At 35.7% G+C, this 21,850-nt stretch overlaps 1 protein-coding gene across 2 annotated transcripts; it reads right to left on the bottom strand.

Annotated features, from left to right (window-relative positions):
- Positions 1–348: 348 nt before the first annotated feature.
- Positions 349–21,106, bottom strand: LOC111036196. Of its 2 annotated transcripts, none has more exons than XM_022318130.1 (5): positions 20,751–21,106; positions 7,991–8,340; positions 4,851–5,439; positions 3,254–3,735; positions 349–676 (listed from the first exon to the last, which is right to left on the bottom strand). In XM_022318130.1, exons 2-5 carry the CDS (start codon positions 8,260–8,262, stop codon positions 607–609), a joined length of 1,413 nt encoding a protein of 470 aa, XP_022173822.1. In that variant the 5' UTR covers positions 8,263–8,340; positions 20,751–21,106; the 3' UTR covers positions 349–606. The 2 variants fall into 2 exon arrangements, with proteins under 2 accessions (XP_022173822.1, XP_022173821.1); XM_022318129.1 differs by having other exon boundaries at positions 7,991–8,324.
- Positions 21,107–21,850: the final 744 nt, after the last annotated feature.

Below are 21,850 nucleotides of genomic sequence, written 5' to 3'. Positions count from 1 at the left end.
TTTTTTCAACTGAAAGGCTGCTGAATAAGTACGGTACTCGATGTGTATTGCTAAAAAAAATAGATATAGGGATACGCCTTTTCCCCGTTGGTAGGATGTAACTATATAAGTGACAAATTACAATATTAAAAATAAGACTAAGCCGTTATTATGCAAATTAAGCACAAGAACAGTTTGTACTTAGACATTTTCATGCATAACAATTAATAATTTTGTTCCTAAGATTATAATCAAATGCACCACTGTAAGTGGGTACTACTAACTGTATGGTAGGACCACCTACTACCGCCAATATTGGAAATTTCGTTTTTGGAATGCGTCGAGGCATATTTCAATCGAAACACGAAATGTTGTTTAATAATATAATGTGTATATATATATGTATATATATGTATATGTGTACAAACGTCGCACTTAAGCACTTTGGCGACAACAAAAACTTAGTGACAAAATATAATATTAATAATGAATATAGGTACAAATAGTATTTATAATAATAATATATAAATACACACACACACACACACACACACTCGACAGGGCCTACTGAAAAACAAAAATAATAATAATTACGACCATCCGAGGGGTGTGTGTGGTGACGGTTGGTTACTGGTGAGGGGCGCGGTTGTGATACGGTCGGTTGTCTTCTCGTCTCCACCACGGCACTCCTTCAATTCTGCAACAGACAAAAAGCAAATTTAAATAAATAAAAACGATTTGTCACTTAATCGCTTGGTTAACAAGCAATTTCGATATCACATAGTAATATATTTATATCGATGATGAATGTAATCAAAAAATAAGTTTATGTAATTGAGTAAGTACCTAGCATCAATAATTACGGAAGAAATTTAAAAAAAAATATATATATATATAGACGTATATATTATGGACTCTGGGTAAGAGCATATTTTTGCATATTATTAAAAATAAAAGCATATTTCAAGGTTTTTTGATGCATAAATGTATACTGTTTAATGCTTTTTGAGTGCATACAAATTCGGACCCTAGTCCGAAGTTCCTAAGTCATAATACTGAGTTCCCCGGGCCGTCCTTAGGGCGAGTAGGGCTTCAACTGCTTCAAGCATTTTTTTTATCAAGATTTTAGTATTTGCAATTGAAAAAAAATGAGTGAACTAGTTCCCTAAATTATATTATAATTGTATAACATTTAAATTATATGTTTCACAGAAGAAATCCTCATAAATAAACTATAAAGTAGTGTTGCTTGTAATGATATAGGTACCTACTTACATAATATTAAGTAAGACAGGAAATAACTGTCAAGCATATGGAAATGGAGCAAATATGATAGAAGTGCAGCAATAATTTTAGAAAATCCAGAACTTTTTATGTTTCGAGCGTTACTCATAGCTTTTGTTTCTATGATGCACTAAATAGTTTTGAAAAAGGTTTTGATTAAGTAAAAAATATATAACTATAAAATATAAATATATAGGTTAGTGTTATTTAAAAAACCTTCTGACAAAAGATTATTATATTTTTTTTTAATACCTATACCGTCGTAGTACCTTAATGGCTTAACAACATAACTGTATCAAACACCTAATAAGAAATAATATAACAAACAACTATGTACATGATTACAAATACAATTTGAAAATGAAATCAAACGTTTTTTTATATATCACCCATTTATAAGAACCAATATATTTGTCATATTTTCGCATCTTGTTATGCATTATTAAAAAAAAAATTTCCTTTATGATTTATAATTTATATTATATTTAAATTGAATATTTATTAAAATACATTTTCGTTCAAAGAAAATAATTTTGCTAGGTAAATAATTGAATATACAATAAAAATAAAAATAATTGGATACTAGACTGGAAGTCAGTAGTATTATAATGTGAAATATTACGTTAAACTTAAAATAATAAAATGTATGGTTTATATTTCGCGGCTTACGGTTACGTAAACTCGACAACATGAAATTACTCAAATAGCAATAAAACTTATCACACATTCTCACTGATTATTCTTCTGGAATACCGGACGAGACAATTATATTTATATATATACAATCTGACTTTATAAGTACATAATATTACTATTATTACTATACTATAGGTAAAATTCAAAAATAATTGGATTCGGGTTTTTGTGTGGATTGGGTGGCATTTTAACTTAAAAAGTATTTATAACGAACAGTACCAAATCGAATTAAAAGGCAACAAATTAAAAATTAACACTTCCTCCCACAAAAAATCATCTAGATTCTAGATAATAATTTATTTCAGATAGTCAGATAACTTTTATTCAATGGCATGTTCAGTGGGAATCGGTGTACCGATTGGCACTCCTCGTAATTTACGGTTAGTACATTAATAATTATTGAACTTTTTTTATTTCGCGGTCAGTAAACCACCAACCATACCTTTTGGTTAAATCTCCATTCTCCAGGTATGGAAAATATGTTTTTTTTCGGATCTTCCATTAACATTAAATTATCGCACATCATTAATCAACTGAAATTGGCATATTAAAATAATTCAAAATTCAAAAATTATATTAAATTGATCAATCGATTACTGAGTAGTTCAAAACTTTTTTGTGCTCGAAAAAATTAACATTCCTCCACTGAAAATGTAATCATAGCTGTTTTAAAGACAATATTCTATAACAGTACCAATCCGGATCTTCTATGAACCGTAATTACAACCAGCAGAAGCAAGTAACACAAAGGATAATATATCTTAATTCATAGGTGTATGTAATTGAGAGATATCCATAGTCGAAACAAAGTTATCATTATCTCTTTACCTATACCAATATATCGGCTAAATTGGTTCGTCACAATGCAGAATACTGATTGGCATAATATGGTTAACACCATTTTGACATTATTAGATATTTTTATATGTACAATAATTTACATTTATAATAAGTGTTCAATATTGTATGTTTTTTTTTTTTAATTTAAGTAAAGTAACTAAAGTTGCTTGTTATAATAAATTATAATTATATATTTGCACATTTCTAATTTAAACGGCTATTATTTAACGCGATTATTCATTAATCTATCGCGGTCCAGGTAATAACGGAGCGCAACTCGCCTACACCTTAAATATTTTGAACGCAATCGGTAACCTTCCTATACTTAAGTGGATGTATAAAATTAGGCTTTAAATTAGTTTTATCTAAATATGATTAAAAAAAGACAGACATTTTCATCTAGATAATATAAAAAGATGGTTATACACCCATTATACACGCCAACAACACTCACTGCTGTAGTTCAGACGTCGTCTCGTAGTGATGGCCGTTGGCCGCGTTGTAGTTGGCCTCGCTGCCGTCCCTCTGGCCAACGTACTGATAGACGTTGCCCTGGAACTGCCGGCGAAGCGTGCCGCCGTTATCGGCACCGCCGGCCGCCATGATGTTCTGCAGCGGTATGGTCTCGGCGGCGGCAGCGGCCGTGCCGGATCCGGTGGCCGGCGGTTGGCCGGAAACGGCGCCGTTGTGTTGGTTGCTGTTGTTGTTGATCACCATCAATGCGCCCGCGTTCGACCTGTGGTGGTGCCGGCCGTTCAGCTGCCTGTGCCGCTTCCGGCGGTCGGCGTCCTGCCGCACTCGGCACTGAACGGCCATCAGGAACGCGCTGACCGGCAGCACCAGGCCACCGATGTACAGGAACCGAGGATCCCGGCTGGACACGACGGCCGCCATGATCAACAGGAAGCCCACCGTGATGCCCGCGAAATAAAACACCTGTGAAACGCAGACGATGGCATGCATAAAAAACTAAAATATATTGTACAATACAAAATAATAATAATAATAATAATAATGCTATCTGTACAATGGTCGACGGGTAGAGTACCTGAAGATTAATTTATTTTTCAGAAACTTAAGCGAGACACCCTTACTATTTTTTTTTTTCAGTGAAACGCACCGGACGGTGGGTACACCTGGTTGCATTTTTATCAAAACGTACGATACTAGATATCACAATAAATTCATTTTATTGATTATTTCATAAATAATTATTTTCATTTTAAAAAATATATATTATATTGACCTAACTGATATATAAACAAAACGTTGGTCATAACTCATAACCTCGGTCCTATAATAAATTAATAAATATTATAATATTTATAAGTTTGGTATCATTAACAAGATAATTAAATTGGAAGATAAAATTCAACATTCAACCATAATTTATGGCAGTGAATGTTTTTTTATTTATTCGCTTTGAGTAATATCATTATGCTCTGAAAAAAAATTATAAATAACAATAATATCTACTGGGTGTAAACTGTGAACGGACATGACGACTTCAAACGCTATACTTAAATGTAAAACAGAATGTCTGTGAATATTTCGGAGTTTTTATTATACTTAATGGTTAACTTCTAAATATATGTTTTTTGTCTCACTTGCATCGAATGTTTAATTTCGATGCCGGTTGAAACGTCGGAAAACGATCTTTTCAGTCAACCACGTGGACAGTTAATGCTTTTCACGCCCGCAGGCGGTATAGTGAAAATTCCGCTACGCGGAGGTCAAAAAATTATTACTGCAGCATTGGATATGTCAGATTAACATTCATGAACGTAATCTATGAAAAATTGTTAACGTTTTTGAAAATATTTTTTTTAACTTTATCTAAAGCAGTTAAAAACATTTCGTTTTTTTTAATATTTATTATTTTTATCGTTATCAAGAAAAATGATAGATCACAATGATCATATTACAGTGCAACTTAAAATATTTTTTAATTTGTTATCATTTAATTGAGTTTGCCGGGCACCACTCAGACACTATAACAGTCTATATACGTGGCATATATTATATCATATATTCTCATTATGGTGACTCACCAGCAAGCAGAAATGGCAGAAGTTTTCGAACCTCGGACAGTGGCCACCGCATGCGTCAACGGCTACGTCACACGAGGGCAACAACAGTGGCACCGCCTGTGGCTGGTGATGTGGCCTCAAGACCGCGGCTGCAGCGGCGGCGTTCTGCGGCGGTAACTGTGGCGGCGGCTGCGGCAAGTATTGTGCGGTGGTGGTCGTCTGTTGCTGGAGATGGTGGACGGCCGACGGCGGCGGTTCGACCGGTGGCCAGGCCTGCGCCATCTGCGGCCGGTGGTGGTGCTGCTGCTGTTGCTGTTGCTGGTGTAGTTGGTGCAGCGATTGGTGGTTCAACTGTTGTGGCGGCGGTTGCTGCAGTGGGTTGTACTTGATGCCGGCCGTTGTCACCGACGACAGGGCGTCCGGGTCCGTGGTGGCACCACCACCGGCGCCGCCCCCGCCGCTCTTGTGGTGGCCGCGAGACGCCTGCCGGTGGCTGTTGTACACGCGGTGGTGCTTTGCTCGGCGGTTGGCAGCGTAAGCCCGGTCGTTCGAGCTGTTCGACGAAGATCCGCCGGCCGCCGGAGAATGTCTGTCCGTGCTCCAGGCATTTCTGTCCAAACGTGATAACAATTATTACATCGTTTATATTATGTAACTGTTATTATTAATATTGTAACGATTCAAGTCTACACCTGCAGAGACGTATTCTGAAATTTTATACCTAATGGTTTTGCCATCTCTAACTTCGTGGATTTCAATAGTTGACAATTTACATTCTTATGTAATTAAACCGTTATTTTCTAAATTTCAATGCCTATTTAAAATGTTCTATATACAGTCGAAAGATAACTCCTAATATTAATAATTAATTACACTTGACCAAAAATTCAAATGTCGAGTCCAATAGGTATGTAGAAAAAATTAATATTTAATGATTAGAAATAAGATAATAGATATTGTGTAACCTTTCACGTTTTAAACATTTTATCAGTGGTATAGCTGATAGCCATTTGACCACTATAAACGCAAGCCCACAAGTTGAAAATTGTTCAACATTATGGTTATATCAAGTGACATGCTACATTAAAAAGATAACCATTAGCGTTTAGCCAAATAAAACTTCACTAGGATTTTAACATACGATATGTTAAATTATGGACACGATGGAATGCAGAGGCACCTTAAGGGTTAAATAAATAATACGTGTAGCGTAGCCTGCAGGAATTTGTTTTTTTAGAGGGGACATAATAATTTATTTTATAGGATAGACCAAATTAGAGTCCCTTATAAGTTTAATATGATGATGCCGACATGTCGTGAACTCGTGAGTAAATATTGCATTTTAGACTTTTCCAGAAAACTTCATACAAATACATTTTAATATAAATGGTTATTTTGTATTCGTAACAGAACGCTGAAAACAATTATAAATTTTCCAGAAAGGAATGATGGAACCCCCTACGCAACCATTTTCAGCCCATCCTTGATATCGCCACTGAATTATAATAAACATAAGCCCAAAGGTCCATATAAAAAAGCAATCTAATTTTCCTTCATTAAAATTGTTGGTATGTATTAATATTTTATTCGTATAGAGTTATATTTCCATCTAAAAATGCATTTTCCGAGAGCCATATTGCAGAGTTTTTTTTATATATCATCGTTTTGCTGAATTCCGTGCGATCCTCTAGATAGTCTGGCTAGTATAAGTTCAAAAATTCTCCTCTATCTAACAGAGAATATTATTGCAGATTGTTTTTTAGAATGCATAATAATATATAAAAACTAAAAAGCTTTAACAGCGAGACGACGGACGAAAACAATGAGAAATTCTTCGCTTTGTTCACTGGTACAACTATATAGTCTGTCAGTCCGACATGACTATAGTATATAATATAGTGATGTTCATTATTCCCATCGATTTTACTATTTTTGTTATTATTATTATTATTTTTTTTTTTATTATTATTATTATCATTATTTAGTACGTGATGATTTTTAGCCGCAGCTTTGTTGGCCACGGGGTAAGTAGTTTATAAATAGTATACGGTTTGTATGAATAGAAAAACCTTTGGAAATCGTTGAAATAATATTCTACGGTTCTATTATATACGCCGGGCAAATCTCCGAACGGCTCGAGGGGGGAGGTATGTATAATACTACACTCCCTCACTCTTATATCTCCTGTCGGGAGAAAATTGTACAAAAACACGCCGCAACCGAGTTTCTCGTCTCAATCATAAGAAGTGCCACAAGCGAGCGCACGCACACACACACACACACACACACACACACACACACACACACACAGCATTTCCAAAGTATAAATTTACTGCGATAATCAATAAATATCAAAACATACTATATATGTATGGTATTGTAGGGATAAGTGTTCCTGGCAGATTAACACAACATTAATCGAATTTGAAGACATGTCTGCGTCAGATTATTTTAAAGCAAACAAACTCCACCATAAGGATGTTCGTCAATTATGTGGATTTCCTCCGGGTTTGCGATGAAAAACGGATTCGTCGTCGACACAAATTACGTCGTCCACGGAAATCCGACGATAACAGTCTGCAATTTATTACAAAACTAAGCCCTCCGGCTCCGGACACGAGTATTGATCGCGTATATTTACCACTCGACAAAATACATATTACAGTGAACCACTAGTAAATTCCTCAACTACTCCTATAATATATAGGTAGGTACGTACACTCAAGTGGTATATTAGCTATAAGTCTTCATTTTGTTCCTTGCAAAATAAAGGATTAGAATCTCAATAATTTCATGGGTTTTCAATTTACGGAGATAAAAATTTGCTTTTTCATTTTGGTTCTTCAAAATACAAACAAATGGATTAGGCCAATACGGAAATATTAACACTTATAATATTATACTGTGTCCTATTCTTACATCTGATATTCTTACAATCTGACATTCTGTACAGTTCATATAAGGTAAAAAATGCCCCAAGTTCAGAACAAATACAAAATCAGGCAATGTTTAAACGCTGTGAGTTATAGGCGATTTAATATTAGGAGCAATTAGCAACGAGGAACGATGGAAAAAGCTTTACAGCGAAAATGTATCCCTACTCTGCAGTTCAAACCTTTGATTCTGATTTCGGTTGCAATAACTAACCAATATAATAGTACCTGGGCAACGAGTGATGGTGGTGACTGCTCGACGGGGGTCTAGATCCGACCACCACGTTGGACTGTTGTTGCTGCTGTTGCTGTTGCTGCGTGCCGTAGAATTGCTGTTGCAGCAGCAATTGCTGGTGTTGCTGTTGTGACTGCTGCTGGTAATGGAGGTGCGCGCGGCCGTTGTACGTGTTGTTGCCGTGCACCGGCGGCGGCGGCTTGGTGTAGACGGCCGCCGGCGGCGGTTCCGGACCGTATTGTTTAGAGCGTCCATGCCTTGACATGGCGCATCAACATGTCGCCGCTGCTCGACCGTCGCTGCTGGCGTACGTCGTCAATCGCATGCCTGATGAAAAATTGAACTGTCATTAGGCATTAGCATATTAATTAAAATTATTTAATTAATTAATTATGATAGTGAGCTATAAGTAATTACCAATGGTTCTTTCCCCGATACTAATTTTTTACATATTTGCAAAAATTCCTCCCCCCCATGATAGAAAAACACAAACCTTAAAATTAAAAATCAAATATATTTTACGTTTCATTATCTGGGAGAACGAATTACGTTCCGCTTAGTTAAACTTTAAAATTTAGTATAACAGATGGCGCAAACAGTGGCGTATTTAGGATTCTGTAAGCGACTATGGAGAAGAAGCAATAAAAAATATTTTATTATTTATTTAATTTAAAATTTAAAATATATAGCTTTTCACCAATGATACACGTATTACGCGCAATTTCGTTAAATCGATATTTTATGTATAGGTACCAGGCAGCTATAATAAATGAATAATTTATTAATTACGACACAATTTAATACGAACACATGACTGGCTATACGATTTTTATACTCACACTTTAGTATTTTACTCATAGCGTATAGCTACTACTTCTATATATAAATCGACATAAACGAATTTAAATGGAAAATATTTTAAATAATAGGTATTCCAGTATCCATATAACGAAGATCAAGGGACGAGAATTTTTTATTTGAAGTACTCGATCAGGATTTTGGAGCATATTGTTTAACACTACCACCATTTGAGAGCTACCTATGTATAAATAAACGAATTCATAAAAATGCATAATAAATGAATATTGCATGATGATAACATTTTTAAAAATGGTCTAAATCATTAAAAAAGGATAACGTAATGAATGAATGTTTTTTAGAGCAGTAATAGTTAATAATATGAAAACTTTCCTTGAGAACTAAGCTTTAGTTTTACACTATATTTTATTTTGTAAAAAATTTTAAAAATCGATCTAAAGTAATGTTGCCGACGAATTTGAATCTGTTTCAGAAATATCATTCAATAAATAGTAAAACAGATAATAAATCATACGATATATAAATGTCCAAAATAAATACCTATTATGTACCTACTTGGCGAAAAAAAGAACTGTGTGTCAACATAAGCGTGCGGCGAAGTAGCACAATTATGATAGAAGTGCAAGCACACTAATAAAATATATTAGTCATTACCTACACACACAACCGCAAGAACCGTACCCTCCAGATTGCGTATAATGAACTCCTTAAAAAAAACAGTTTGCATTCCCTTTAATTTATTACCGATTGATCGATCGATTTACTAAGAGCCCAAAGCCCGTGTAATAGCGCGCAATAGATATGCCATCGCCCACCCACAACTGGTTATTGAGCAGTGAATCAACATTGGTAGGTATGCGAATATTATATTAGGTTTGATACTCATTTTTATATACAAACGATAAATACACGCAAAGAGTTCATTTTGCAATATGTTCACATTTACCGATTGTCAGAACGGCGAGAAAACGATTTAAACCCTCAGTGGGTAGCCGAACATTTGAGCCGGCTGCTTAGTAATGTAAATAAATATATTTAACTGTACCTATGACCGAAAATATTTTAACACCCTAAAGTCAGATCTATGAAGAACACCTACAGGCTACAGGCTACAATTATACTACAATCAACATTCAATTCATGGTTGAATCAGTAACATAATTGTAACTATGTTATTTAGAGAATTAATTCAAGAATACTATATAATAGTAACATAATACAACTGACAGTTGATATACAGTATGCGACGTTGTGAGATATCTTTGGCTCAGTTAATAAACTAACTGGTGTACATTAAAATATACATATAGTCAAAATTTGGTTAGGTCAATGACTGTACTGTGTCAAACACAAACTGGAAAGTTTCTTTTTAAAACTAAGCCAATAATGTGGGATTTTTACTTTTGAGCCATTAGAAAAAAAAACTATTTAAAAAGAATTTATGATTAATCGGGTTATGATAAATAAGCACACGCGTACACTTCAATCGTTCTAGTACATGCCTATCATACTGGTCTAAGGACTTCAATAGATACTGCATGTGCGATAAAAGTATAAAACACACATCACCGTTGGTAACTTTGTTGGCATGCTATCCTGGTCTTTCGTTAGCATTCATTGAAAATTATCATTTATTGTCCAACCGATGTCAGAGTAAATTATTTAACGAGAACTAAGAATCCAATTTCACATTGATAAATTTTAGAAACTGACATCACGTCGTTTACGCGGTGCTAAAAGAACAATATTTCATAAACAGTATAACTACAAAAAATTCATACATTTTAAAACGAGTGACAAAGACATAGCAGAACCTATATACTGTGGGAAACTTCTGGAAACAAAGTTTATCGTCTAACTAACCCATATGGGCGGATGTGGGCCACCCAAAAACAAATAAATCAATTTTCAGGATCAACAATTACAAGGACCTAACAATATAATTACAAAAATAATTTGTCAATTAACATTCGAATCCCAAGGTAGAAATTATGTTTCGGTTTAGATCGATTTTATTTCTTAAATATCACCATTAAGGATCGGCTAGTGTGGTCGATCGTCATATTTGGTTCTCAACAACATGTGCTAGCGTTCCAGAAATATAGCAGTAGACCCAGAAATATATTTTACATTTACTTGTCAGTTGTCGGTATAAAAAAGGACCTGGGAGTGTCAATGAGAATTTTTGACACACGCCCAGTTGCACGCACGACGTACGCCTATAAATACTGCTCGAAATCTTAGTTTTTAATTAGACGCGTACAATTATGGCGTATAATTTTGAAATTATTGCTATTTAATGCACATAATACTATACGTCATACTTAGCCTTTTAGGGTGAAAACAACATAACACATTCTTGTGTGTTAAGTTTTATATAGAAATAATTATATTAAATAGTATAAATACCGAATATTCACTGGGTCACTCGCACATGTACCTATGTATAGTTTATTATTATTGAATAATTAAAGCGACGCGTTAAACGAAAATGTATGTAATAATTAACAACGCGTTTTATTCGCGTGAACAGTTATAAACAATTATATGAAAAAAAAAGAAATTAATATGTATATCTCGGAAATAGCTTTAAAATAAACACAAAAAGCTACCGCAACGCTTGAATGTTGTTAATAATTTACGGTTTTGAATAAAAAAACACGGCTACTGGTAGGTTAATACCGCAGATGCTAAAACGCTTTAATAAAATATAAATCAGTTTCCAAAAAGTATACATTTTTTCGACAACACAATATAATTATGTAAAAATCCCAAACAGCATTTGAAAATATTTAAAAGTCGCAGATTCATTCTTACGACACAAATATAATTTTCTAAATACTATTATAGGTAACACCAGGACACACCACGTATTGGTCAGTTACTCGAAAGCCAAAATACACTGCTAATAGCCGAATTTAGATGGTAGTCGGATAATGTTTTCCAAACACTTGATTTTACAAAATAATAAGCTGTTATAATTTATAACACAATGCACAGCACCGATTTACGAACAATGTTAATCATATGATATGTTTTTCATAAGAATCATTCTGGGACACAAAATAAATTAATATAATCCTACTAACTAAATAACAGTAAATAGGTGAAAGCCGTAGTGTTTTTTTAGGTTCTTAGAACTTTAAAATATGATTCTTATATCTGCTCAAAGTATGCATGATTTGTTTTTTGTTATTAAGTCAATGTTGTTTAATCGTGTATAGTTTATATTTTATACAATTATGATAGTTCAATCTTGATGTTTTAAACAAGTTGTTTAACGATTTCAATTACTTTTTTGTAATAGGTTACAAAGAAATTTTACTTGGGTAATAAACAATCATGATTTTTTTATAAACGATAGTAAAATAAATTCTAAAAATTTAAAATATAGCCTAAATGTTCTCAAAACCCAAAAACTCAAGTACCAAAATCAAGTGTTTCTGCAAATTCTATTATCAACAAATCAGCCACATTTTTTACTGCCATCTAGCAGCACAAATTCAAAAAATATATGAGAAAACTCAGAAATCCGCTCTTAAGAGTCTAGACACTATAGGCTAATAGGTGTTATGTACCGAGAAACGGCTATTAACATAAATACTAGTATACACGGTGCAGTACAAGAACAATAGTTTAACAACGACGCTCACGTAGGTACCCACTTTATGATGTAAGTTTATTTTTTCGGCGATCATCACACGATGATTATCAACAATAACGCGTTATTATTAATTGCCGTCGAAAACCGCCTGCCCGCGTAGAGGAAAAAATCTCTTGTATAGTTGTTCTCGTCAAATGATCGTCATCATAATATACGATGCGAGCACCACTTATACTATAATACTAAACAGCATAATATCGAACAATATAATATTAGGTACCTCGGGACGTTTATATAATCTAAAATATCGAACGGGCTCGATGAATTATACAGAGTGAACGTATAAACAACAACGAGAGGCTGTCGATGAAGAGGCCTCAATAGAGGAGGGCCATTCCGAAAGCAAAAATGAAAAAATTTTTGTATCCGAAAGACTGCAGCGGTATCATTATAATATGAGTATAAGTAAACCGTAAATGGGCACCTTCAACGTGTTGATAATTATACTTCCGATCGGATGCGTATCCGTTTTTCACCGTCGACGACGGTTAACCATACGCCATCTGTGCATCACAACTCACAGGCACAACAATAATAACAACAACAACAACAACAACAACAACAACCGAAGCTGGTCCTGTGCGACCGGTGCCTACTGCCCGACACTGTAGTTGTACCACTACCACCGCCAACACACTATACCTACCAGCTATACCTATATAATATAATACTATACATTATAAGGTACGCATCGGAAAGTGCCCGGAGAGCCGAAAAAAAGAAACCGGTTGTCCGGATCGAGGAGCAGACCTATAATTTATCAATCCTCACATGTTTCCTTAACTAGACTACAACACGAGTGCGCATGAGAGACGACCGCCGCAGCCATCGACCGGGAGAAGAGGAGTGGGCGGCGGCGGCAGTTATAATATTATGGGAAGAACAAGGACCGGCTAACGAGCGTCCAATGCAAACAATCCGTGTGTGTGTGTGTGTGTGCACCAGCAATAATAATAATAATATGCGTATGGATTTTTTTCTTTTCGGTTTTTCTTCCACACGATATACGCACTCGAGTGGCGTAAAAATCATACTCTGGTTTAGTCCGCGGCGAGACCAGTATTACTACTTGTACCTATATAACTGCGACTTACAAGTAGATTATTATATTGAGTCGGTCGTCTTGTTTTTGTGTATTTTATCTACCGCAGAGCACACGAGCGATATTCAAATCGATTGTGATGAAAAGAAGAAAAAAAAATTTAAGACGACAACGACGATCGTTTCATCGATGCCGCCATGGGCTGTTAAAAAGCGCCGCGGGCCGATTATAATAATATGGTAATCATCTTGTATGTTATTGCCTATACGCATAGTACGGTACACCGTATAGCATATACGCGTACAAGGTGCATCGACGACGAGTTGAGCAAAATAACCATATTTTTATTGTGTGTGAGTGTGTGTAATACGCGCAACGGCTGCATATACACGAGACGAGACGTTTATAATAGTAAAATAATACGCACACGATCCGAAAGGAAGTATTAAATCGTGCCCCAGACGATAATTGTATTATTTGGACCGTTTTGAAAAGTAAACAACGTGAAATCGATTGAAGAATTTTCGAAAACAAACCAAGAGTAGAACGGGATTCCTCTCTTGTATGGGTCGGCACACACAACGACCGACCTACACACACCCGGTCTATAGGCACAATAATAATTATTATTGCAGCGCACGAAATCCATTATTATTATCGTTTGAACCTCTCCGGTTCCGAGACGAACCGCAGCTGCACCGTGTATGTGAAGTTCGAACGTGAAAACTATTTACAAGACGCACACTGCTGGCTATCATGTTATTCAGCGTTTTACTACCTATATACCGTATTATACATACGAATCCGAGATAAAGAAAAATGGTTATTCAGGAGTTCACCGCGATTGTGTGTAGGAGTTCACAGGTTGCAGATAACTCATGACATTGAAAGATAAACATATACATATATGTAACATAGGTACCTCTATTTACCATTGGTCGTAAAAAAAAATTATGTAATTCAACGTTTTTCAAACCAATCCTATACAACATTTTTGTTAACGATTCTGTATAGTTCGAACACGTTTTACAAGGAATTAAATAAAAACAACACATTATTTTGAGATAAAACAAATCTTTTAAAACGTCTATATACTATTTAATATTTAAAGCGTAAACAATAATTTATGCGTCAAATAATAATAATATCCTCGCGTTCTTCTCACTAAAAAATAAATTATTTTACTGCAAACATGTAGGTACCTATATCCAACTAATATAGTGGCCAATGGATTATATAATAATTAATTTATAGTAACGTGCACATGCTCGGGTTCGAAGCTTTATTTTTGAATAATAATTTTCTATAGTATGTAGGTTCATACTTTTTTGTGCAAGGATCCGGAACTTGGTATTCATTATTTGGTACAATAAACAGGTTGATTTTTTAAGCATGATCACCCTCTTTTTATGCTTAAATTATGCATGTATTCAAATTCTAATTTTTTGGAATTTTTAAATACCGCACTTCAATACCTTATTTTCCGAATCCTTAAAATTGTTTACCACTTGAGGATAATCATGTAACAATACAAACTTCTGTTTTTCAAATAAGAACCCCTCTCCTTCATTTTTTATAATTAAGCCAATACTTTTTTAGAACATTTATGTATCTAAATCAAATTCGAGAGAGAAGTTTTTGATTTATATAACTTTGAGTGCTAAGGATAATATGTCTGTATGTAGTGATGTGTTAAGTGAAATGAGGACTTAGGAGATTTGAAAAAGTTAGTAATTACTATTGGCATACCAATATAAATAATTTGTAAAAATGATTTAAGTATAATAAATAATACATCTAATATTACATATAATTTATATTTTTATATAAAACCATTTTTAAGAACTATTATCTTTAGTATAAACATTATAATAACTCTGGCACAGCTCATTACAATTTTGATTTAAATACATTAGAATTTTTAAGAAAATCATCCACTAAATAACTTGACACTCTTTAAGTAGGTAGTCAAGTAGTAAAATGGGAGTGAGCATACCAAAAAATCACCCTGATACGGGTGTCTCATTTCAAATCGTTACTTACATTCACCAAAATAACCATAGGAATATTTCATAGGATCTAAGTGAAATATTCTTCTTTCTCTTTATACAATCATTATTCAATAAAAGATGAATTTACGACCATTGGACTATAACACTGGTTAGACACGATTTTCGCTTCCGTGCAAACTACAATAAACGAGTCATACACTATTAATACGGCGATATTGTAACAATGACTAATATTAACTTATATATAAATATATATATGATATATCCATATACACGATCGATTCACTCACTAACACTAAACATCCGCTATAAAATAAAAGTATATATACATACAACTACACAGGGTTATTCAAAATGATTCATCCAATTCATAATTCTTATATATTTTTAGTTTTAAGGTTTAGAGTAGGTAATATGGTAATATGGTACCTACAACCTACATTAAATAAAATAATAATATTTCAAGTTGATTTAATGGTACAAATAAAATATGTTCTATGTGACTTCCCTTGGTCTGCACAACACAAACAATATATTTAGATATCTAGTAGATATTTTAGTCGGAACTCAAATTAATTTCATACATATCCGTTTTGTAATTATTATTATTCAACTTATTGTTTAGCTCCTATATGGTACGTACACAGAATCTTTAACGTATCCCCAAAACAAGAAGTCATATGACGTAAGATCAGGTGACCTGGGAACTAGGAAGCCAGATGCGTAAAGCATCGAATTGATTCATTTTGAATAACCCTGTATATATAAAAAGTGTTCGTTAATATTTCGTTTTTTATAAATTCGTGGTATTCGATTGTACCTCATTAAAAAAATTGAACATGATAGTTATCACTTATCATTTTAAAAATAAATAAGAGTATAGAAGCAATTATTATGGTCAACAATTCGTTCACACGGTTTGAAGGAAAACTATTAACACTGCAATTAAAACAAAACGTTGTCAAAAAAAATAGTTGGGATTTTTTTAATTCAAACAAAACGTTTGGTTTATTTTCTCATTAAAATTTCGTATCCGACGATCGTTCGTTAGAAATAGTATTATTAATCGGATGTACGTTTTGGTATATACATATGTTTGTCGTAGTCGAAGTGTTTTGTTCGATATCGAATGTAATATAATATATACTAGTATACGACGCATTTACATATTATAATATCCTCGTGTATACAGATATATTATATATGTATATATAATCGTATGGGGGCACATATCAGACAATTTGATAGATTTCAAAGGGAAATCACCGCCGCCGACACGGTTGCGTGTCGTGTTGGCGTCAATCCTTTAACGCGATACGGTTCGATCGGAACAGTAACAGCAGCAGCAGCTAGCAGCACCTCCTATAACGACTGCTCACAATAATATCCGTCAATATAATACGAAATTCGACATGGCTAATGAATGTTTCAAACATTGTATAATACATAATATAATAATGCGTATATACGCGGCGATCTGGCGATCGTAATAATAATAATAATAATAATAATAATAATAATAATAATAATAAGCAATAACACACTGACGATAATAGTAAAACGCAGATCTCAGCAAAATATAGAAGTACTGGCTTCGACGATCACGTGTTGTTTGGTGGTAGTTACCAGCGTCACCGGTTCACAAAGGAATAAAGGAATTCTGGTATATGCTCGCCGAAATCCTTGTGCCAAAACATCTGGAAGGGTGTCCCGTGTTCGGAAATCTCGTACACAGGGTGAACATGCACACACGCAGAAGACGCGGTTTCTCTGAGTCGACGAACTGCGATTTCTTTTTGTCCGTTTATTCCGGTCAACTCTATACTCTGCAGCGAGATTTTTTCGTCGTATGGTAGGTGTATAGGCACAACAATACACGACAACACGCACGATGTAGGCAGCACACACAAACTGGCACACAAAAGGCCTTTTGTACTCTGTCCCGAAAAATATTTAACGCGCGTGAAAAATGTTCGTGCGGGTCTTTTGTGAAAAAACTCGCGAGCGCGCGCACACACACACACGCGCGCGACCCTATGGTATAGTATAGAGTAAAATATTCGATTCCTAGGTGACGGTGGATTAGACCCTATCAGTACAACGAAGACGTTGTCGGTTGCAGAGAACAAAAAAAATAAAATAAAAACTACTTCATTTTCCAACCCACCTAAATATAATAATATAGAGCCATAAAAAGCCATAAAGAGCCAAAATACTTAATAATAAACCTCAACTCCTCAAGCGATTCCGACTGATGTGACACCGACGAGACGGTTGGTTGTAAGACACGATATTTTCATCTTACGGGGTATTTTAAAACGAGTAAATAGGTAGTTCCTTTATCTCGGACGCCCATTTAATTCGAAAAGATTGAACTGCGATGTGGAACGGAAAAAAAAACACTGTATAGACGACGTTTATCGAATTTATACACGGCTGTTACTGCGGTCCCCGTCGACAACACGTGCAGTGTATGAAAGAATGTCAAAAACAATACAAGCACATTAAAAATACTAAACATTCTATGTATAATGATACGTACTACATTATAGCATATCGTATACATGGTCAAGTAATTCACGGTAGGATGCGAGACGTTCCAAGAGAAATGGACCACCACGTCACGTCAACGCAGAAAACCGCCCTTGTCCCACAAACGTGTTTGGAAAAAATTAATACTTCTCCCGGGTGGCCGTTTTATCGATTTTATTATTATCGTAGTACTTAAACGAAAGAAAAAAATGAAATATTTATAACTCGCCTTTATTTCTTGGAATGCATGGGACGTCATGCAGTTAACCCAAAAATATGTGTGTTCACTGTTTCATCTTTTATAATAATATAGGTACACACCTAATGTTATAGAAATATGGACGATTCTCCAATCATATGAACAACGATGATAAGAAACTGTGTATTAGTTGCTGTGTAAGAACATTTACGAGAAAGGTCAAGAGTTTAAAATCATTCCCAAGTCCGATAACTACGAACCTATACGCGTGGCAACGCGGTTGTGTATCGAATAATTAGTACAATTTATAGCACAGTATTATAATATAAAATGTATAGTGTTTAGTTGTTTGTACGTTATTTTAAAGTGTTTTTTTGTTTGGTTTTTGAGCATTTACGGTTGTCGAAGATGTGGGGATACATTACGGTGTTTTTGCATATATTTCGATTTATCCCCAAGTTTGATACTTTTCCAAAATGCCGTCTTCTGGGCTCGGCAATACAATATGACATGGTCAGTGGCCAAAAGGAGGTATTATTTTCTGACAGAACTCAAGCTTTAGAGGTACCTACTTTTTAAATGTTTAAAATTATTATAGACAGTTAGATAGTAACTATATAAAATATTGTATTAAGCATAGACATCATTATACAAAATATTATTTGTCAATCATTACACGCTAAACAGTACATCAGTACACAGTTAATACATTATAAGGATTTTGATTTCTAGTAGCATATTATATTGTTTTAAAAAGCCATTGAAGTTTTGCAGTCTAGTGTACACAAATCGTAGGCGATGATTTAGTCAAATATTGGAGGAAGCTTACTATTTTTAAAAAAAAGTTAGCATTTAAACAAACAACCAACTTTGCATCATTCCCCCGCACCTCTCTAAACGTTTCGTCCACTATCATAAATATTACCTACTGTGCAATAAACAATAATTCATAATATACAATATAATATAAATGACAGCGCCTATAATTGTAATAATTATCAAATATATTAAAACTGTTTTTTTATGATATAAATATTCAGCAGAAAATAAAAAAATTAAGAAAACTTTATATTGAATAGGTTACCTTAATAAAATGTTTTTATTTCCTACATGAGACTGGTCGGGCCAGAGATAAATGGACCAACATGGAATCCAATTTTCAAATAATTTCAAGATAATAACAAGTCATTCCAATATTGCAAGCGGGTGTTAGGTTAACAACATTAGTCAAACGTGTAAATGAATATTGGGTTTTTGGGCAGGCTTGGACTGTTCAAAGAACATAACATTCTGATAATATATTTTACAAAAGACACATAATTTAATATAATTTAATTTGTAGTAATCGTTGTACCCCGCTACCCGCATTGGGTGTGCTCGCCGAAGGCGTTTTCTTTGGCTTTTGACACTACGGCGGTTAGGTACCTACAACGACAGCGGTTTTAAATGTCTGTGAATTTGGGTACGCATACGACGGCAAATGAATTATTCATACGTTTTATAGCGCACAGCACTATTATAATAATAACGTTGTACATGATAATATTATTATTTACTTGAAACAGTCACACCGACAAAATAATAATATCATAACAGCGACCCGAGTCCGTTATTATCTTTGGGGACACCCGGACGCGACGTTCTCCGCATACTGAGACGATACGGTGACGGAATTCGAGTGAATTCCGAAGACAAAAAGTATGTTAAGCGAATGGAGCTGCATGCCTGCATACGATTGGGTCGATTGGGACCGTAGAATTTGTACAACAGCAACAACGTTTAACACGGCTCATCGGTTATACCTAATAGGTGCCGAGAAGGATTTGTTTCGTAAATCAAAAAAAAGATTAATGGTATCTACCCAGGTATGATAATCAATAAAGTAGCGACCTGTGCAGCTGCGGTAGAGACGAATGCCGATTAACAAGTCAGTATACTCAGTTAGTTTACTGGGGCACCCGAGAAAAGCAACAAGTGTGGAGGCGGGTGGGACCGTCGTTTAAATGTGTAATGACTTTAACCTTTCATTTTCTGAAAAGGCCGCCAGTCGCCCACACTGGCACAGACCGCTACCGAGTAAAACGAAATATTTGATAATACCAGGTCACGTGAGCCGACGAACAAAACACGACTCTTGACCTTGGTGGTTTTCGAATAGGTATTTTGCTCGTGGGTCAAATCTCGTGTTGTGCACTCGCCGCCGGGGCACACATCGTTACATGCACAAATTACGACAATGGGCAGCGTAGGTGCGCAAGAAGAATGAAAAATTGCTTTGTGCGTCTGTCGGCGTAATGGGTCGGATTTCCAAACAAAAAAACCTAGCTAATTCGGAACTAGAAAGCGCACAACTCGAGATCACGTTGATGCGTTTCTCCAGCAACGATGGAGACGACACGCAGAGTAGGTAGGTATGTATTATAATTAATAGACTTAAGACGATATTATGCGACTGACGTGCCGTTGAAACGCCACCGAGACTTACCTGACTGGAGTCTTTTCGTGTCCGGTGTAGCGACGATCTGCCGTTGTCGATAATGCTCATAGCAGCGGAACCCCCGCGTGCCCCGATCCGACAAAGGCCAGACGTGTGTGGAACGATCTCGGAACTGGAAAACCGGGAACTCGTAAACGGAAAAAACCGGCGGAGTGACGAGAGGCGTAGAACGGAAAATCACCGACAATCGCTGTAACGATATTACGAATTGATATTAATACTGTCTGATACCGATCGACGAACGCTCGCGAGTGCAGCACGGCGGCGGGCGCGTTGTCGGACTGTGTGGTTGCGCGGTCGTGGTCGACCGGCCGGCGCGATACGTATGACGCGGTGCGGACGAGATCGGAATTCGGCGGTCTCGTCGTCGCCGGTCGGGCCGGGTGCGCACGCGCACGCACATGCACCACCCGCCGTCGCACACGGTCGCACGCACGCGTTTCTCCTCGCCCCCCCGCACCGTCGATCGGCGACGAGTTTTTCGGTGCACGGCTGTGGCGGAGGAGACGCAGAAACCGGCCACGGTCGACCGTCAAGCGGTGGTGGAGACGACGGACGGACGCTCGCACGCGCATCGTTCCGCCAGTCCGCCAGTTCCGCGGCGAGCGCGTGGAATACGCACCTGCGCGTCTTGCGCACGTATAGTGAAATAACAGATGTTTTATTTATTTTAAAACGCTCACAACTAATTTTCAAAATCAAAATTTCGGAAAAAAAGCATCCCTGGGACCCTGGATAATGTATTTACTTTCAAATTCGATAACAGATCAATTCCCTCTAATGTTAAAATAACCTAGTAAAATGGGTACTTACTTTAAAATCGTAAAATCGTCTTTGTAAGGCGAAGTATGACGACAAAAAACGATCAAATTATTCTCGGGTGGCCTGCACACCGTGTTCACCCAGAAGCCGCCCGCCGCTACAGGTGGAAATCACCACATTGGGCACATCGTGTAAATGTATAATATAATATACATAATAATAATATTATTATAGTGCACATATTATATTCTTTTTTTTTAAACATATTTCCCTTTTTGTGTACAAGTGCATCCCCCTCCCCCCCCTCCCGTTTTTTAACCCCCATG

The sequence above is a fragment of the Myzus persicae genome, unplaced genomic scaffold (assembly GCF_001856785.1).
Source record: "Myzus persicae strain clone G006 unplaced genomic scaffold, MPER_G0061.0, whole genome shotgun sequence".
In the NCBI taxonomy this organism is placed as follows: domain Eukaryota; kingdom Metazoa; phylum Arthropoda; class Insecta; order Hemiptera; family Aphididae; genus Myzus; species Myzus persicae.
The sequence above is the reverse complement of the archived record's forward strand: the minus strand, read 5'-3'. Positions and strand labels throughout refer to the sequence as shown.

What these genes read in the sequence shown, in the direction of transcription:
- LOC111036196 (XM_022318130.1), bottom strand. Translation starts at nt 8,262, where the DNA reads ATGTCAAGGCATGGACGCTCTAAACAATACGGTCCGGAACCGCCGCCG. An exon ending in CACCATCACTCGTTGCCCAG is followed by an intron (nt 5,440 to 7,990) that starts GTACTATTATAT and finishes ACGTTTGGACAG; the next exon opens with AAATGCCTGGAGCACGGACA. An exon ending in TCTGCCATTTCTGCTTGCTG is followed by an intron (nt 3,736 to 4,850) that starts GTGAGTCACCAT and finishes TGCGTTTCACAG; the next exon opens with GTGTTTTATTTCGCGGGCAT.